This window comes from Oncorhynchus tshawytscha, linkage group LG13 (assembly GCF_018296145.1).
Source record: "Oncorhynchus tshawytscha isolate Ot180627B linkage group LG13, Otsh_v2.0, whole genome shotgun sequence".
NCBI classification, from domain to species: Eukaryota; Metazoa; Chordata; class Actinopteri; order Salmoniformes; family Salmonidae; genus Oncorhynchus; species Oncorhynchus tshawytscha.
Genome location: NC_056441.1, coordinates 94,110,713 through 94,126,100, shown reverse-complemented (window position 1 = coordinate 94,126,100; position 15,388 = coordinate 94,110,713). Strand labels below are relative to the sequence as shown.

Here is a 15,388-nt window from a genome sequence, read left to right as displayed (position 1 = left end):
AGCTGTCCTCTCCAGCTTTTCTCTCCTCTCCTCTCCAACTCTCCTCTCCAGCTCTACTCTCCAGCTTTTCCTTTCCTCTCCTCTCCAGCTCTCCTCCAATTCTCCACTCCTCCTTTCCCCCTCTCCTCATATCCTCTTGGTCATTTTGATTTAGCATCTACATTGTGGGCCTTGTTTCTTCAGGCATCACATTTGGAGAATATGAACCGTAACGAATGAACCATCCCAAGTTTCTGTAACGTCACATTGATTTCCTGTTCATTCCCAACCCTGAGTCATACAGAAAATACTGTATGTTGAGACCATGATGTGTTAATTACATGAAGTAGATGCAGTCTCTGTGAACACCATAAGCCTCTGTCGTCTGATCATGTTAAGCAAAGAGACTGAGAATGAGATCACTCTCCACTCTCTCCTTCCTTCCTGCCTCCCCTCCCCCTCTCTCCTTCCTGCCTCCCCTCCCCTCTCCTGCCTGCCTCCCCTCCCCCTCTCTCCTTCCTGCCTCCCCTCCCCTCTCTCCTTCCTGCCTCCCCTCTCCCTCTCTCCTTCCTGCCTCCCCTCCCCTCTCTCCTTCCTGCCTCCCCCTCTCTCCTTCCTGCCTCCCCTCCCTCTCTCCTTCCTGCCTCCCCTCCCTCTCTCCTTCCTGCCTCCCCTCCCTCTCTCCTTCCTGTCTCCCCTCCCCTCTCCTGCCTGCCTCCCCTCCCCCTCTCCTTCCTGCCTCCCCCTCTCTCCTTCCTGCCTCCCCTCCCCCTCTCCTTCCTGCCTCCCCCTCTCTCCTTCCTGCCTCCCCCTCTCTCCTTCCTGCCTCCCCTCCCCTCTTCTGCCTGCCTCCTCCTCTCTCCTCCTTCCCTCCCCCACTTCCTCTTGCCTTTAAACAACAGTCAGAATGAGGAGGTTTGGATGCTGCTGATGGTGATTAATATTAACCATACAGGTATACATTCATACTCTCTGTCTGTGTCCTTCGTGAGGATGTCCTCAAGCAGCAGCTATCAGGACCGATTACATGGCTAATAACACCTTGGAGATGAGTCATCACTGGAGGCTACATAGGGGACCCTGGATGCCCCTCGCCTCTGATCCTGTCACAGCTCTACTGGGGGGGGGGGGGGGGGTGGAGGGTGATCCTGTCACAGCTCTACTGGGGGAGGGGAAGGGGGTGGAGGGTGATCCTGTCACAACTCCTCTGGGGAAAGGAGGGGTGGAGGGTGATCCTGTCACAGCTCCTCTGGGGAAAGGGGGGTGGAGGGTGATCCTGTCACAGCTCCTCTGGGGGAAGGGGGGTGGAGGGTGATCCTGTCACAGCTTTTCTGGAGGAAGGGAAGGGGGGTGGAGGGTGATCCTGTCCCAGCTCTACTGGGGGAGGGGGTGGAGGGTGATCCTGTCACAGCTCCTCTGGGGGAAGGGGGGTGGAGGGTGATCCTGTCACAGCTTTTCTGGAGGAAGGGAAGGGGGTGGAGGGTGATCCTGTCCCAGCTCTACTGGGGGAGGGGGTGGAGGGTGATCCTGTCACAGCTCTTCTGGGGGAGGGGGTGGAGGGTGATCCTGTCCCAGCTCTACTGGGGGAGGGGGTGGAGGGTGATCCTGTCACAGCTCTTCTGGGCACCTCCCAGCTCTGTTCCCTATGAGCTCTGATCATACTGGACACCTCCCAGCTCTGTTCCCTGTGAGCTCTGATCATACGGGACACCTCCCAGCTCTGTTCCCTGTGAGCTCTGATCATACGGGACACCTCCCAGCTCTGTTCCCTGTGAGCTCTGATCATACGGGACACCTCCCAGCTCTGTTCCCTGTGAGCTCTGATCATACGGGACACCTCCCAGCTCTGTTCCCTGTGAGCTCTGATCATACGGGACACCTCCCAGCTCTGTTCCCTGTGAGCTCTGATCATACTGGGACACCTCCCAGCTCTGTTCCCTGTGAGCTCTGATCATACTGGACACCTCCCAGCTCTGTTCCCTGTGAGCTCTGATCATACTGGACACCTCCCAGCTCTGTTCCCTATGAGCTCTGATCATACGGGACACCTCCCAGCTCTGTTCCCTGTGAGCTCTGATCATACGGGACACCTCCCAGCTCTGTTCCCTGTGAGCTCTGATCATACGGGACACCTCCCAGCTCTGTTCCCTGTGAGCTCTGATCATACTGGACACCTCCCAGCTCTGTTCCCTGTGAGCTCTGATCATACTGGACACCTCCCAGCTCTGTTCCCTGTGAGCTCTGATCATACTGGACACCTCCCAGCTCTGTTCCCTGTGAGCTCTGATCATACTGGACACCTCCCAGCTCTGTTCCCTGTGAGCTCTGATCATACTGGACACCTCCCAGCTCTGTTCCCTGTGAGCTCTGATCATACTGGACACCTCCCAGCTCTGTTCCCTGTGAGCTCTGATCATACGGGACACCTCCCAGGTCTGTTCCCTGTGAGCTCTGATCATACGGGACACCTCACAGCTCTGTTCCCTGTGAGCTCTGATCATACTGGACACCTCCCAGCTCTGTTCCCTGTGAGCTCTGATCATACTGGACACCTCCCAGCTCTGTTCCCTGTGAGCTCTGATCATACGGGACACCTCCCAGCTCTGTTCCCTATGAGCTCTGATCATACGGGACACCTCCCAGCTCTGTTCCCTGTGAGCTCTGATCATACGGGACACCTCCCAGCTCTGTTCCCTGTGAGCTCTGATCATACGGGACACCTCCCAGCTCTGTTCCCTGTGAGCTCTGATCATACTGGACACCTCCCAGCTCTGTTCCCTGTGAGCTCTGATCATACTGGACACCTCCCAACTCTGTTCCCTGTGAGCTCTGATCATACTGGACACCTCCCAGCTCTGTTCCCTGTGAGCTCTGATCATACTGGACACCTCCCAGGTCTGTTCCCTGTGAGCTCTGATCATACTGGACACCTCCCAGCTCTGTTCCCTGTGAGCTCTGATCATACGGGACACCTCCCAGCTCTGTTCCCTGTGAGCTCTGATCATACGGGACACCTCCCAGCTCTGTTCCCTGTGAGCTCTGATCATACGGGACACCTCCCAGCTCTGTTCCCTGTGAGCTCTGATCATACTGGACACCTCCCAGCTCTGTTCCCTGTGAGCTCTGATCATACTGGACACCTCCCAGCTCTGTTCCCTGTGAGCTCTGATCATACTGGACACCTCCCAGCTCTGTTCCCTGTGAGCTCTGATCAAAAAGAGTAGACTCTAAAGGTCAAAGTGTAAGTTACCATTTAGGATGGAGACATTTTAAAGGTCAATGCAATTATGTCCATGATTTGATCAGTTGATGTTTGGCTTGAAAACCTTAAGAGTCATCTGATTGGTCACATAACACTTCCCTCTGGACACTTTCGGCAGTAATAATCTGTTCATGTTAAATATGAGGATGGGAGGAGGAGTCATTGGACATATTTAACCTCTGGTATAAACACTTTACTTCATTTACGGACCAGATATTTATGATTGCATCTTTCTCATAGGACATTTACTGTAAAAATGCCTATATATTGTAGACGATTATAAGATAAAATCCCTAAAATGTTCAATATTTTGTGTTGTACCTCCTGATAATTGTTCATTGGATAATGTGTTTATGACCAGAAAATAATTATGACAATAATAATACACTGCTCAAAAAAATAAAGGGAACACTAAAATAACACATCCTAGATCTGAATGAATGAAGTATTATTATTAATTACTTTTTTTCTTTACATAGTTGAATGTGCTGACAACAAAATCACACAAAAATGATCAATGGAAATCTAATTTATCCCATGGAGGTCTGGATCCCATGGAGGTCTGGATTTGGAGTCACCCTCAAAATTAAAGTGGAAAACCACACTACAGGCTGATCCAACTTTGATGTAATGTCCTTAAAACAAGTCAAACTCAGGCTCAGTAGTGTGTGTGGCCTCCACGTGCCTGTATGACCTCCCTACAACGCCTGGGCATGCTCCTGATGAGGTGGCGGATGGTCTTCTGAGGGATCTCCTCCCAGACCTGGACTAAAGCATTCGCCAACTCCTGGACAGTCTGTGGTGCAACATGGCGTTGGTGGATGGAGCGAGACATGATGTCCCAGATGTGCTCAATTGGATTCAGGTCTTGGGAACGGGCGGGCCAGTCCATAGCATCAATGCCTTCCTCTTGCAGGAACTGCTGACACACTCCAGCCACATGAGGTCTAGCATTGTCGGGCATTAGGAGGAACCCAGGGCCAACCGCACCAGCATATGGTCTCACAAGGGGTCTGAGGATCTCATCTCGGTACCTAATGGCAGTCAGGCTACCTCTGGCGAGCACATGGAGGGCTGTGCGGCCCCCCAAAGAAATGCCACCGCACACCATGACTGACCCACTGCCAAACCGGTCATGCTGGAGGATGTTGCAGGCAGCAGAATGTTCTCCACGGCGTCTACAGACTCTGTCACGTCTGTCACATGTGCTCAGTGTGAACCTGCTTTCATCTGTGAAGAGCACAGGGCGCCAGTGGCGAATTTGCCAATCTTGGTGTTCTCTGGCAAATGCCAAACGTCCTGCACGGTGTTGGGCTGTAAGCACAACCCCCACCTGTGGACGCCGGGCCCTCATACCACCCTCATGGAGTCTGTTTCTGACCGTTTGAGCAGACACATGCACATTTGTGGCCTGCTGGAGGTCATTTTGCAGGGCACTGGCAGTGCTCCTCCTGCTCCTCCTTGCACAAAGGTGGAGGTAGCGGTCCTGCTGCTGGGTTGTTGCCCTCCTACGGCCTCCTCCACGTCTCCTGATGTACTGGCCTGTCTGCTGGTAACGCCTCCATGCTCTGGACACTACGCTGACAGACACAGCAAACCTTCTTGCCACATCTCGCATTGATGTGCCATCCTGGATGAGCTGCACTACCTGAGCCACTTGTGTGGGTTGTAGACTCCGTCTCATGCTATCACTAGAATGAAAGCACCACCAGCATTCAAAAGTCACCAAAACATCAGCCAGGAAGCATAGGAACTGAGAAGTGGTCTGTGGTCCCCACCTGCAGAACCACTCCTTTATTGGGGGTGTCTTGCTAATTGCCTATAATTTCCACCTGTTGTCTATTCCATTTGCACAACAGCATGTGAAATGTATTGTCAGTCAGTGTTGCTTCCTAAGTGGACAGTTTGATTTCACAGAAGTGTGATTGACTTGGAGTTACATTGTGTTGTTTAAGTGTTCCCTTTATTTTTTTGAGCAGTGTATATTCATAGTATAAATGTTCCGTTTCTGACACCTCTGACGTCTTTTTGTCATTTGACAGTATGATCGCTACTGTGACCTGCTATAGTACTGTGACCTGTTATAGTACTGTGACCTGTTATAGTACTGTGACCTGTTATAGTACTGTGACATGTTATAGTACTGTGACATGTTATAGTACTGTGACATGTTATAGTAGTGTGACCTGTTATAGTAGTGTGACCTGTTGTAGTACTGTGACCTGTTATAGTACTGTGACCTGTTGTAGTACTGTGAGCTGTTGTACTAAGGTGACCTGTTGTACTAAGGTGACCTGTTGAACCGTATCCAGGTCCCTTTGGTAAAAGTGGATTCTAACCTCAAGGGAGAATAAAGGTGAAATCAAATGTTTTTATCTGTTCCACAGCGTCACCCCCAGTCTTCAGCCCTAACCCTGTCCGTCTGATCGCCACGCTGGGGAAAGACATGTTGTTGGGATGTAGACCCCGAGCATCTCCCAAGCCTAGAGTAACATGGAGGAGAGGAGACAGACGCATTCAGCCCAGCAGAAGGTATGGATGGAATCTGAAAAGATTTGACAATGTTTAGGAGCAGACTGTGACTGTGCTTTCTAGCAGACACAGATTAAGCCCAGAACTGGACTAAACATATTTATCGCCGTTGAGCTTTTCTGTCCAGCACTTAGTCTGTTTCTGGGGAAATGCCCCTAAAACCATTTTCTTCCTCAATTGTACACAATGGTTAAAAAAATATGTGTTGTGCTTTATCCCAACCTCCCCACATACACCCTCACATTGGAGTGGTTTATCCCAACCTCACGTTGGAGTGGTTTATACACCCTCACGTTGGAGTGCTTTATCCCAACCTCCCCACATACACCCTCACGTTGGAGTGGTTTATCCTAACCTCCCCACAAACACCCTCACGTTGGAGTGGTTTATCCCAACCTCCCCACATACACCCTCACGTTGGAGTGGTTTATCCCAACCTCCCCACATACACCCTCACGTTGGAGTGGTTTATCCCAACATCCCCACATACAGCCTCACATTGGAGTGGTTTATCCTAACCTCCCCACATACACCCTCACGTTGGAGTGGTTTATCCCAACCTCCCCACATACACCCTCACGTTGGAGTGGTTTATCCCAACCTCCCCACATACACCCTCACGTTGGAGTGGTTTATCCCAACCTCCCCACATACACCCTCACGTTGGAGTGGTTTATCCCAACCTCCCCACATACACCCTCACGTTGGGTGGTTTATCCCAACCTCCCCACATACACCCTCACGTTGGGGTGGTTTATCCCAACCTCCCCACATACACCCTCACGTTGGGGTGGTTTATCCCAACCTCCCCACATACACCCTCACGTTGGAGTGGTTTATCCTAACCTCCCCACATACACCCTCACATTGGAGTGGTTTATCCTAACCTCCCCACATACACCCTCACGTTGGAGTGGTTTATCCTAACCTCCCCACATACACCCTCACGTTGGAGTGGTTTATCCCAACCTCCCCACATACACCCTCACGTTGGAGTGGTTTATCCCAACCTCCCCACATACACCCTCACGTTGGAGTGGTTTATCCTAACCTCCCCACATACACCCTCACGTTGGAGTGGTTTATGTGTGGACTGTTGTTTCCATTAGGACTACAGAGAGTACAAACTTGTGATTGATAGATTAGTGTCCAGGCTGTATTTAAATGTGATTGATAGATTAGTGTCCAGTCTGTATTTAAATGTGATTGATAGATTAGTGTCCAGTCTGTATTTAAATGTGATTGATAGATTAGTGTCCAGTCTGTATTTAAATGTGATTGATAGATTAGTATCCAGGCTGTGTTAGATCGTGTGATTGATAGATTAGTGTCCAGTCTGTATTTAAATGTGATTGATAGATTAGTATCCAGTCTGTATTTAAATGTGATTGATAGATTAGTATCCAGTCTGTATTTAAATGTTATTGATAGATTAGTGTCCAGTCTGTATTTAAATGTAATTGATAGATTAGTGTCCAGTCTGTATTTAAATGTGATTGATAGATTAGTGTCCAGGCTGTGTTAGATCGTGTGATTGATAGATTAGTGTCCAGTCTGTATTTAAATGTGATTGATAGATTAGTGTCCAGTCTGTATTTAAATGTGATTGATAGATTAGTGTCCAGGCTGTGTTAGATCGTGTGATTGATAGATTAGTGTCCAGGCTGTATTTAAATGTGATTGATAGATTAGTGTCCAGGCTGTGTTAGATCGTGTGATTGATAGATTAGTGTCCAGTCTGTATTTAAATGTGATTGATAGATTAGTGTCCAGGCTGTGTTAGATCGTGTGATTGATAGATTAGTGTCCAGTCTGTATTTAAATGTGATTGATAGATTAGTGTCCAGGCTGTGTTAGATCGTGTGATTGATAGATTAGTGTCCAGGCTGTATTTAAATGTGATTGATAGATTAGTGTCCAGTCTGTATTTAAATGTGATTGATAGATTAGTGTCCAGGCTGTGTTAGATCGTGTGATTGATAGATTAGTGTCCAGGCTGTATTGGAGCGTGTTATTGATAGATTAGTGTCCAGTCTGTATTTAAATGTGATTGATAGATTAGTGTCCAGTCTGTATTTAAATGTGACAGATAGATCAGTTTCCAGGCTGTGTTGGAAGGTGTGATTCATAGATCAGTATGCTGGCTGTGTTGGAGCGTTTCTGTAGTCCCAGGATAGGAGATAACGTGGTATAAAGGGGTAGACGTTTCTAGCTGTAGTCCCAGGATAGGAGATAACGTGGTATAAAGGGGTAGACGTGTCTAGCTGTAGTCCCAGGATAGGAGATAATGTGGTATAAAGGGGTAGACGTTTCTAGCTGTAGTCCCAGGATAGGAGATAACGTGGTATAAAGGGGTAGACGTTTCTAGCTGTAGTCCCAGGATAGGAGATAACGTGGTATAAAGGGGTAGATGTTTCTAGATGTAGTCCCAGGATAGGAGATAACGTGGTATAAAGGGGTAGATGTTTCTAGATGTAGTCCCAGGATAAGAGATAACGTGGTATAAAGGGGTAGATGTTTCTAGATGTAGTCCCAGGATAGGAGATAACGTGGTATAAAGGGGTAGATGTTTCTAGATGTAGTCTCAGGATAGGAGATAACGTGGTATAAAGGGGTAGATGTTTCTAGATGTAGTCCCAGGATAGGAGATAACGTGGTATAAAGGGGTAGATGTTTCTAGATGTAGTCCCAGGATAGGAGATAACGTGGTATAAAGGGGTAGATGTTTCTAGATGTAGTCCCAGGATAGGATATAACGTGGTATAAAGGGGTAGACGTTTCTAGCTGTAGTCTCAGGATAGGAGATAACGTGGTATAAAGGGGTAGATGTTTCTAGATGTAGTCCCAGGATAGGAGATAACGTGGTATAAAGGGGTAGATGTTTCTAGATGTAGTCCCAGGATAGGAGATAACGTGGTATAAAGGGGTAGATGTTTCTAGATGTAGTCCCAGGATAGGAGATAACGTGGTATAAAGGGGTAGATGTTTCTAGCTGTAGTCTCAGGATAGGAGATAACGTGGTATAAAGGGGTAGATGTTTCTAGATGTAGTCCCAGGATAGGAGATAACGTGGTATAAAGGGGTAGATGTTTCTAGATGTAGTCCCAGGATAGGAGATAACGTGGTATAAAGGGGTAGACGTTTCTAGATGTAGTCCCAGGATAGGAGATAACGTGGTTTAAAGGGGTAGACGTTTCTAGATGTAGTCCCAGGATAGGAGATAACGTGGTATAACGGGGTAGACGTTTCTAGCTGTAGTCCCAGGATAGGAGATAACGTGGTATAAAGGGGTAGATGTTTCTAGATGTAGTCCCAGGATAGGAGATAACGTGGTATAAAGGGGTAGACGTTTCTAGATGTAGTCCCAGGATAGGAGATAACGTGGTATAAAGGGATAGACGTTTCTAGATGTAGTCCCAGGATAGGAGATAACGTGGTATAAAGGGATAGACGTTTCTAGATGTAGTCCCAGGATAGGAGATAACGTGGTATAAAGGGGTAGACGTTTCTAGATGTAGTCCCAGGATAGGAGATAACGTGGTATAAAGGGGTAGATGTTTCTAGATGTAGTCCCAGGATAGGAGATAACGTGGTATAAAGGGGTAGATGTTTCTAGATGTAGTCCCAGGATAGGAGATAACGTGGTATAAAGGGGTAGATGTATCTAGATGTAGTCCCATGATAGGAGATTAAGTGGTATAAAGGGGCAGACGTTTCTAGATGTAGTCCCAGGATAGGAGATAACGTGGTATAAAGGGGTAGATGTTTCTAGCTGTAGTCCCAGGATAGGAGATAACGTGGTATAAAGGGGTAGACGTTTCTAGATGTAGTCCCAGGATAGGAGATAACGTGGTATAAAGGGGTAGACGTTTCTAGATGTAGTCCCAGGATAGGAGATAACGTGGTATAAAGGGGTAGATGTTTCTAGATGTAGTCCCAGGATAGGAGATAACGTGGTATAAAGGGGTAGATGTTTCTAGATGTAGTCCCAGGATAGGAGATAACGTGGTATAAAGGGGTAGATGTTTCTAGATGTAGTCCCAGGATAGGAGATAACGTGGTATAAAGGGGTAGATGTTTCTAGATGTAGTCCCAGGATAGGAGATAACGTGGTATAACGGGGTAGATGTTTCTAGATGTAGTCCCAGGATAGGAGATAACGTGGTATAAAGGGGTAGATGTTTCTAGATGTAGTCCCAGGATAGGAGATAACGTGGTATAAAGGGGTAGATGTTTCTAGATGTAGTCCCAGGATAGGAGATAACGTGGTATAAAGGGGTAGATGTTTCTAGATGTAGTCCCAGGATAGGAGATAACGTGGTATAAAGGGGTAGATGTTTCTAGATGTAGTCCCAGGATAGGAGATAACGTGGTATAAAGGGGTAGACGTTTCTAGATGTAGTCCCAGGATAGTTTGTAGAGGTGAACTCTTCTGTTCTATTATGGGGAGGAACGTGGTCACATGTCTTGTTTACCACGTCCATCTCAATTCAGCCGCTGAAGTGAAATGTCAACCAATCAGATAGGTTGTCTCCTTTCTTCTCCTTCCCAGAGAGGGATCCTGACAACCTTATACTGTGCAATTTCAAATGAGTTTTCTCTTGCTGTTTAATGCATCATCTTTTATGAAAAGTGTGTGTGTGTGTGCATGTGTGCTTGGGATGGGGGTTGAGCAGCGGGGTTGTGGGACATCAATCACTGTGAGTGACAGCAGCTGAAATGATCAGTCAGTGTTGAGCATTGAGAGATAGTGATAGAGGGACCAGAATGTTGAGAGGTCGTGGAGGAGGGACCAGGATGTTGAGAGGTAGTGGAGGAGGGACCAGTATGTTGAGAGGTCATGGAAGAGGGACCAGTATGTTGAGAGGTCATGGAAGAGGGACCAGTATGTTGAGAGGTCGTGGAAGAGGGACCAGGATGTTGAGGGGTAGTGGAAGAGGGACCAGGATGTTGAGAGGTCGTGGAAGAGGGACCAGTATGTTGAGAGGTCGTGGAAGAGGGACCGGGATGTTGAGAGGTCATGGAAGAGGGACCGGGATGTTGAGAGGTAGTGGAAGAGGGACCGGGATGTTGAGAGGGAGTGGAAGAGGGACCGGGATGTTGAGAGGTAGTGGAAGAGGGACCAGGATGTTGAGAGATAGTGGGAGAGGGACCAGGATGTTGAGAGGTAGTGGAAGAGGGACCAGGATGTTGAGAGGTAGTGGAAGAGGGACCAAGATGTTGAGAGGTAGGAGCAGAAAACTAATCAGTAGCTGGTACCATTTGTCTCATGCAGAGCAACACATTTTGCATAGAGTTGATCAGACTGTTGATTGTGGTCTGTGGAATGTTGTCCCACTCCTCTTCAATGGCTGTGTGAAGTTGCTGGATATTGGCAGGAACTGGAATATGCTGTCCTACACGTCATCCTGTGATCTGCGGTTGTGAGGTCGTTTGGACGTACTTCCAAGTTCTCTAAAACGACGTTGGAAGCAGTTTATGGTAGAGAAATTAACATTTGATTCTCTGGTGAACGTTTCTGCGGTCAGCATGCCAATTGCGCGCTCCCTAAAAACTTGAGACATCTGTGGCAGTGTGTTGTGTGACAAAACTGCACATTTTAGAGTGGCCTTTTATTGTCCCCATCAAATCAATAAGCTTTTTAATCAGCTTCTTGATACGCCACACCTGTCAGGTGGATGGATTATCTTGGCAAAGGAGAAATGCTCACTAACAGGGATGTGAGCAAATTTTGTGATAAATAATCTTTTTGTGTGTATGGAACATTTTTGGGATCTTGTATTTCAGCTCATGGAACATTTTGATGTGATTCTATTAGTTTGGATCCCCATTAGCCGACGCCAATGTGGACAGCTAGTCTTACTGGTGGTCTGACAAATAACAGAAAATACATTACAGACACAATCCTTTACACTACATGTTCATGTTTTTAATGCATCTGTCAGTTACACATACATATCAGTACATACACACAACCAGTAGGTCACATGTCAGTACATACACACAACCAGTAGGTCACATGTCAGTACATACACACAACCAGTAGGTCACATGTCAGTACATACACACAACCAGTAGGTCACATGTCAGTACATACACACAACCAGTAGGTCACGTGACAGTACATACACACAACCAGTAGGAACGACAGATGTGTACCTTGTCAGCTCGGGGATTTGAACTTGCAACCTTTCAGTTACTAGTCCAATGCTCTAACCACTAGGCTACCCTGCCACACAACACAACCAGTAGGTCACATGTCAGTACATACACACAACCAGTAGGTCACATGTCAGTACATACACACAACCAGTAGGTCACATGTCAGTACATACACACAACCAGTAGGTCACATGTCAGTACATACACACAACCAGTAGGTCACGTGTCAGTACATACACACAACCAGTAGGTCACGTGTCAGTACATACACACAACCAGTAGGTCACGTGTCAGTGCATACACACAACCAGTAGGTCACGTGTCAGTGCATACACACAACCAGTAGGTCACGTGTCAGTACATACACACAACCAGTAGGTCACGTGTCAGTGCATACACACAACCAGTAGGTCACGTGTCAGTGCATACACACAACCAGTAGGTCACGTGTCAGTGCATACACACAACCAGTAGGTCACGTGTCAGTACATACACACAACCAGTAGGTCACGTGTCAGTACATACACACAACCAGTAGGTCACGTTAGGTCACGTGTCAGTACATACACACAACCAGTAGGTCACGTGTCAGTACATACACACAACCAGTAGGTCACGTGTCAGTACATACACACAACCAGTAGGTCACGTGTCAGTACATACACACAACCAGTAGGTCACGTGTCAGTACATACACACAACCAGTAGGTCACGTGTCAGTACATACACACAACCAGTAGGTCACGTGTCAGTACATACACACAACCAGTAGGTCACGTGTCAGTGCATACACACAACCAGTAGGTCACGTGTCAGTGCATACACACAACCAGTAGGTCACGTGTCAGTGCATACACACAACCAGTAGGTCACGTGTCAGTGCATACACACAACCAGTACGTGTCAGTGCATACACACAACCAGTAGTCACGTGTCAGTACATACACACAACCAGTAGGTCACGTGTCAGTACATACACACAACCAGTAGGTCACGTGGTCAGTCAGTACATACACACAACCAGTAGGTCACGTGTCAGTACATACACACAACCAGTAGGTCACGTGTCAGTACATACACACAACCAGTAGGTCACGTGTCAGTACATACACACAACCAGTAGGTCACGTGTCAGTACATACACACAACCAGTAGGTCACGTGTCAGTACATACACACAACCAGTAGGTCACGTGTCAGTACATACACACAACCAGTAGGTCACAGTACATACACAACCAGTAGGTCACGTGTCAGTACATACACACAACCAGTAGGTCACGTGTCAGTACATACACACAACCAGTAGGTCACGTGTCAGTACATACACACAACCAGTAGGTCACGTGTCAGTACATACACACAACCAGTAGGTCACGTGTCAGTACATACACACAACCAGTAGGTCACGTGTCAGTACATACACACAACCAGTAGGTCACGTGTCAGTACACACAACCAGTAGGTCACGTGTCAGTACATACACACAACCAGTAGGTCACGTGTCACAACCAGTGGTCAGTCACATACACACAACCAGTAGGTCACGTGTCAGTACATACACACAACCAGTAGGTCACGTGTCAGTACATACACACAACCAGTAGGTCACGTGTCAGTACATACACACAACCAGTAGGTCACGTGTCAGTACATACACACAACCAGTAGGTCACGTGTCAGTACATACACACAACCAGTAGGTCACGTGGGGGAGAGGTGTTGTGCCGTGAGGTGTTGCTGTACTTGTTTTTTGAAACCAGGTTTGCTGTTCACTTGTGCTTTATAAGATGTGAGTTCCATGCAATCATGGCTCTGTATAATACTGTATGTTTCCTTGAATTTGTTCTGGACCTGGGGACTGTGAAAAGACCTCTGGTGGCATGTCTGGTGGGGTAAGTGTGTGTGTCAGTTGACTACAATTTGGAATTTACAACACATTAATGTTTCTTATCATAACAAGATGTGACAAGACCAACACTTTACATGTTGCCTTAGTATTTATGTTCAGTGTACTCTATACACATATATATATATTGTACATACCCTTTACAACGCTCACCAGACATGCAGGAGACGTTAGAAGGGACAATTGAATGCTTCTTGAATGCTTCTCTTTAACACCTTAAAGTACATGTTGATGATCCTCAGCTAAACTGAGATAAACAGAATACGGACGCATCTCCCAATGTCTTGTTCAGGATAACATTCTCACAGGTCTTTCTCTGACATTAGCTATGGTCAAGAAAGACTGCTGTGAAGCCATGGAGGGAGAGAAGTTACATTCTGGGCAGAGCAGGGGTGGAGGGGTGGAATCGAAGCAGTTCCATCCATCTGCATTTATCATTGACAGCTGTGCTGATTTTAAGGGACAATCTGCGATCTATTATGCAGAAATCGCTCTGCCATTTCCTGGTTGCTAAAATTCTAATAGTTCCCTTAATGTCAGTTCATGTGACAAAACAAGAGAATCATTGTACCATCTAAACCGCTGTGGAATATATTTTCAAAAAATATAGTATTTTCAGCTGTTTGACGTTTGTGTACAAAGCTGAAAGCAACAGATGCAAAAACTTCTTAGAATATAAATAGCACACATAGAACAGATCTACAGCTTCTTAGACTGGCTTTCAATGAGAATGACAGATCTATAACACATAGAACAGATCTACAGCTTCTTAGACTGGCTTTCAATTAGAATGACAGATCTATAACACATAGAACAGATCTACAGCTTCTTAGACTGGCTTTCAATGAGAAAGAACAGATCTACAGCTTCTTAGACTGGCTTTCAATGAGAATGACAGATCTATAACACATAGAACAGATCTACAGCTTCTTAGACTGGCTTTCAATGAGAATGACAGATCTATAACACATAGAACAGATCTTTAGCTTCTTAGACTGGCTTTCAATGAGAATGACAGATCTATAACACATAGAACAGATCTACAGCTTCTTAGACTGGCTTTCAATGAGAATGACAGATCTATAACACATAGAACAGATCTACAGCTTCTTAGACTGGCTTTCAATGAGAATGATAGATCTATAACACATAGAACAGATCTTTAGCTTCTTAGACTGGCTTTCAATGAGAATGACAGATCTATAACACATAGAACAGATCTACAGCTTCTTAGACTGGCTTTCAATGAGAATGACAGATCTATAACACATAGAACAGATCTTTAGCTTCTTAGACTGGCTTTCAATGAGAATGACAGATCTATAACACATAGAACAGATCTACAGCTTCTTAGACTGGCTTTCAATGAGAATGACAGATCTATAACACATAGAACAGATCTTTAGCTTCTTAGACTGGCTTTCAATGAGAATGACAGATCTAACACATAGAACAGATCTACAGCTTCTTAGACTGGCTTTCAATGAGAATGACAGATCTATAACACATAGAACAGATCTACAGCTTCTTAGACTGGCTTTCAAT

General features: G+C 46.5%; 1 protein-coding gene across 1 annotated transcript in view; it reads left to right on the top strand.

The window, feature by feature from the left end:
* Nucleotides 1-15,388, top strand: part of cntn5 (contactin 5) — a 471,145-nt gene that overhangs the window by 252,355 nt on the left and 203,402 nt on the right. Inside the window, exon 11 of the mRNA XM_042296548.1 lies at nt 5,629-5,773. Within this exon, the coding sequence (XP_042152482.1) occupies nt 5,629-5,773 (145 nt within the window). The remainder of the gene's footprint in view (nt 1-5,628; nt 5,774-15,388) is intronic.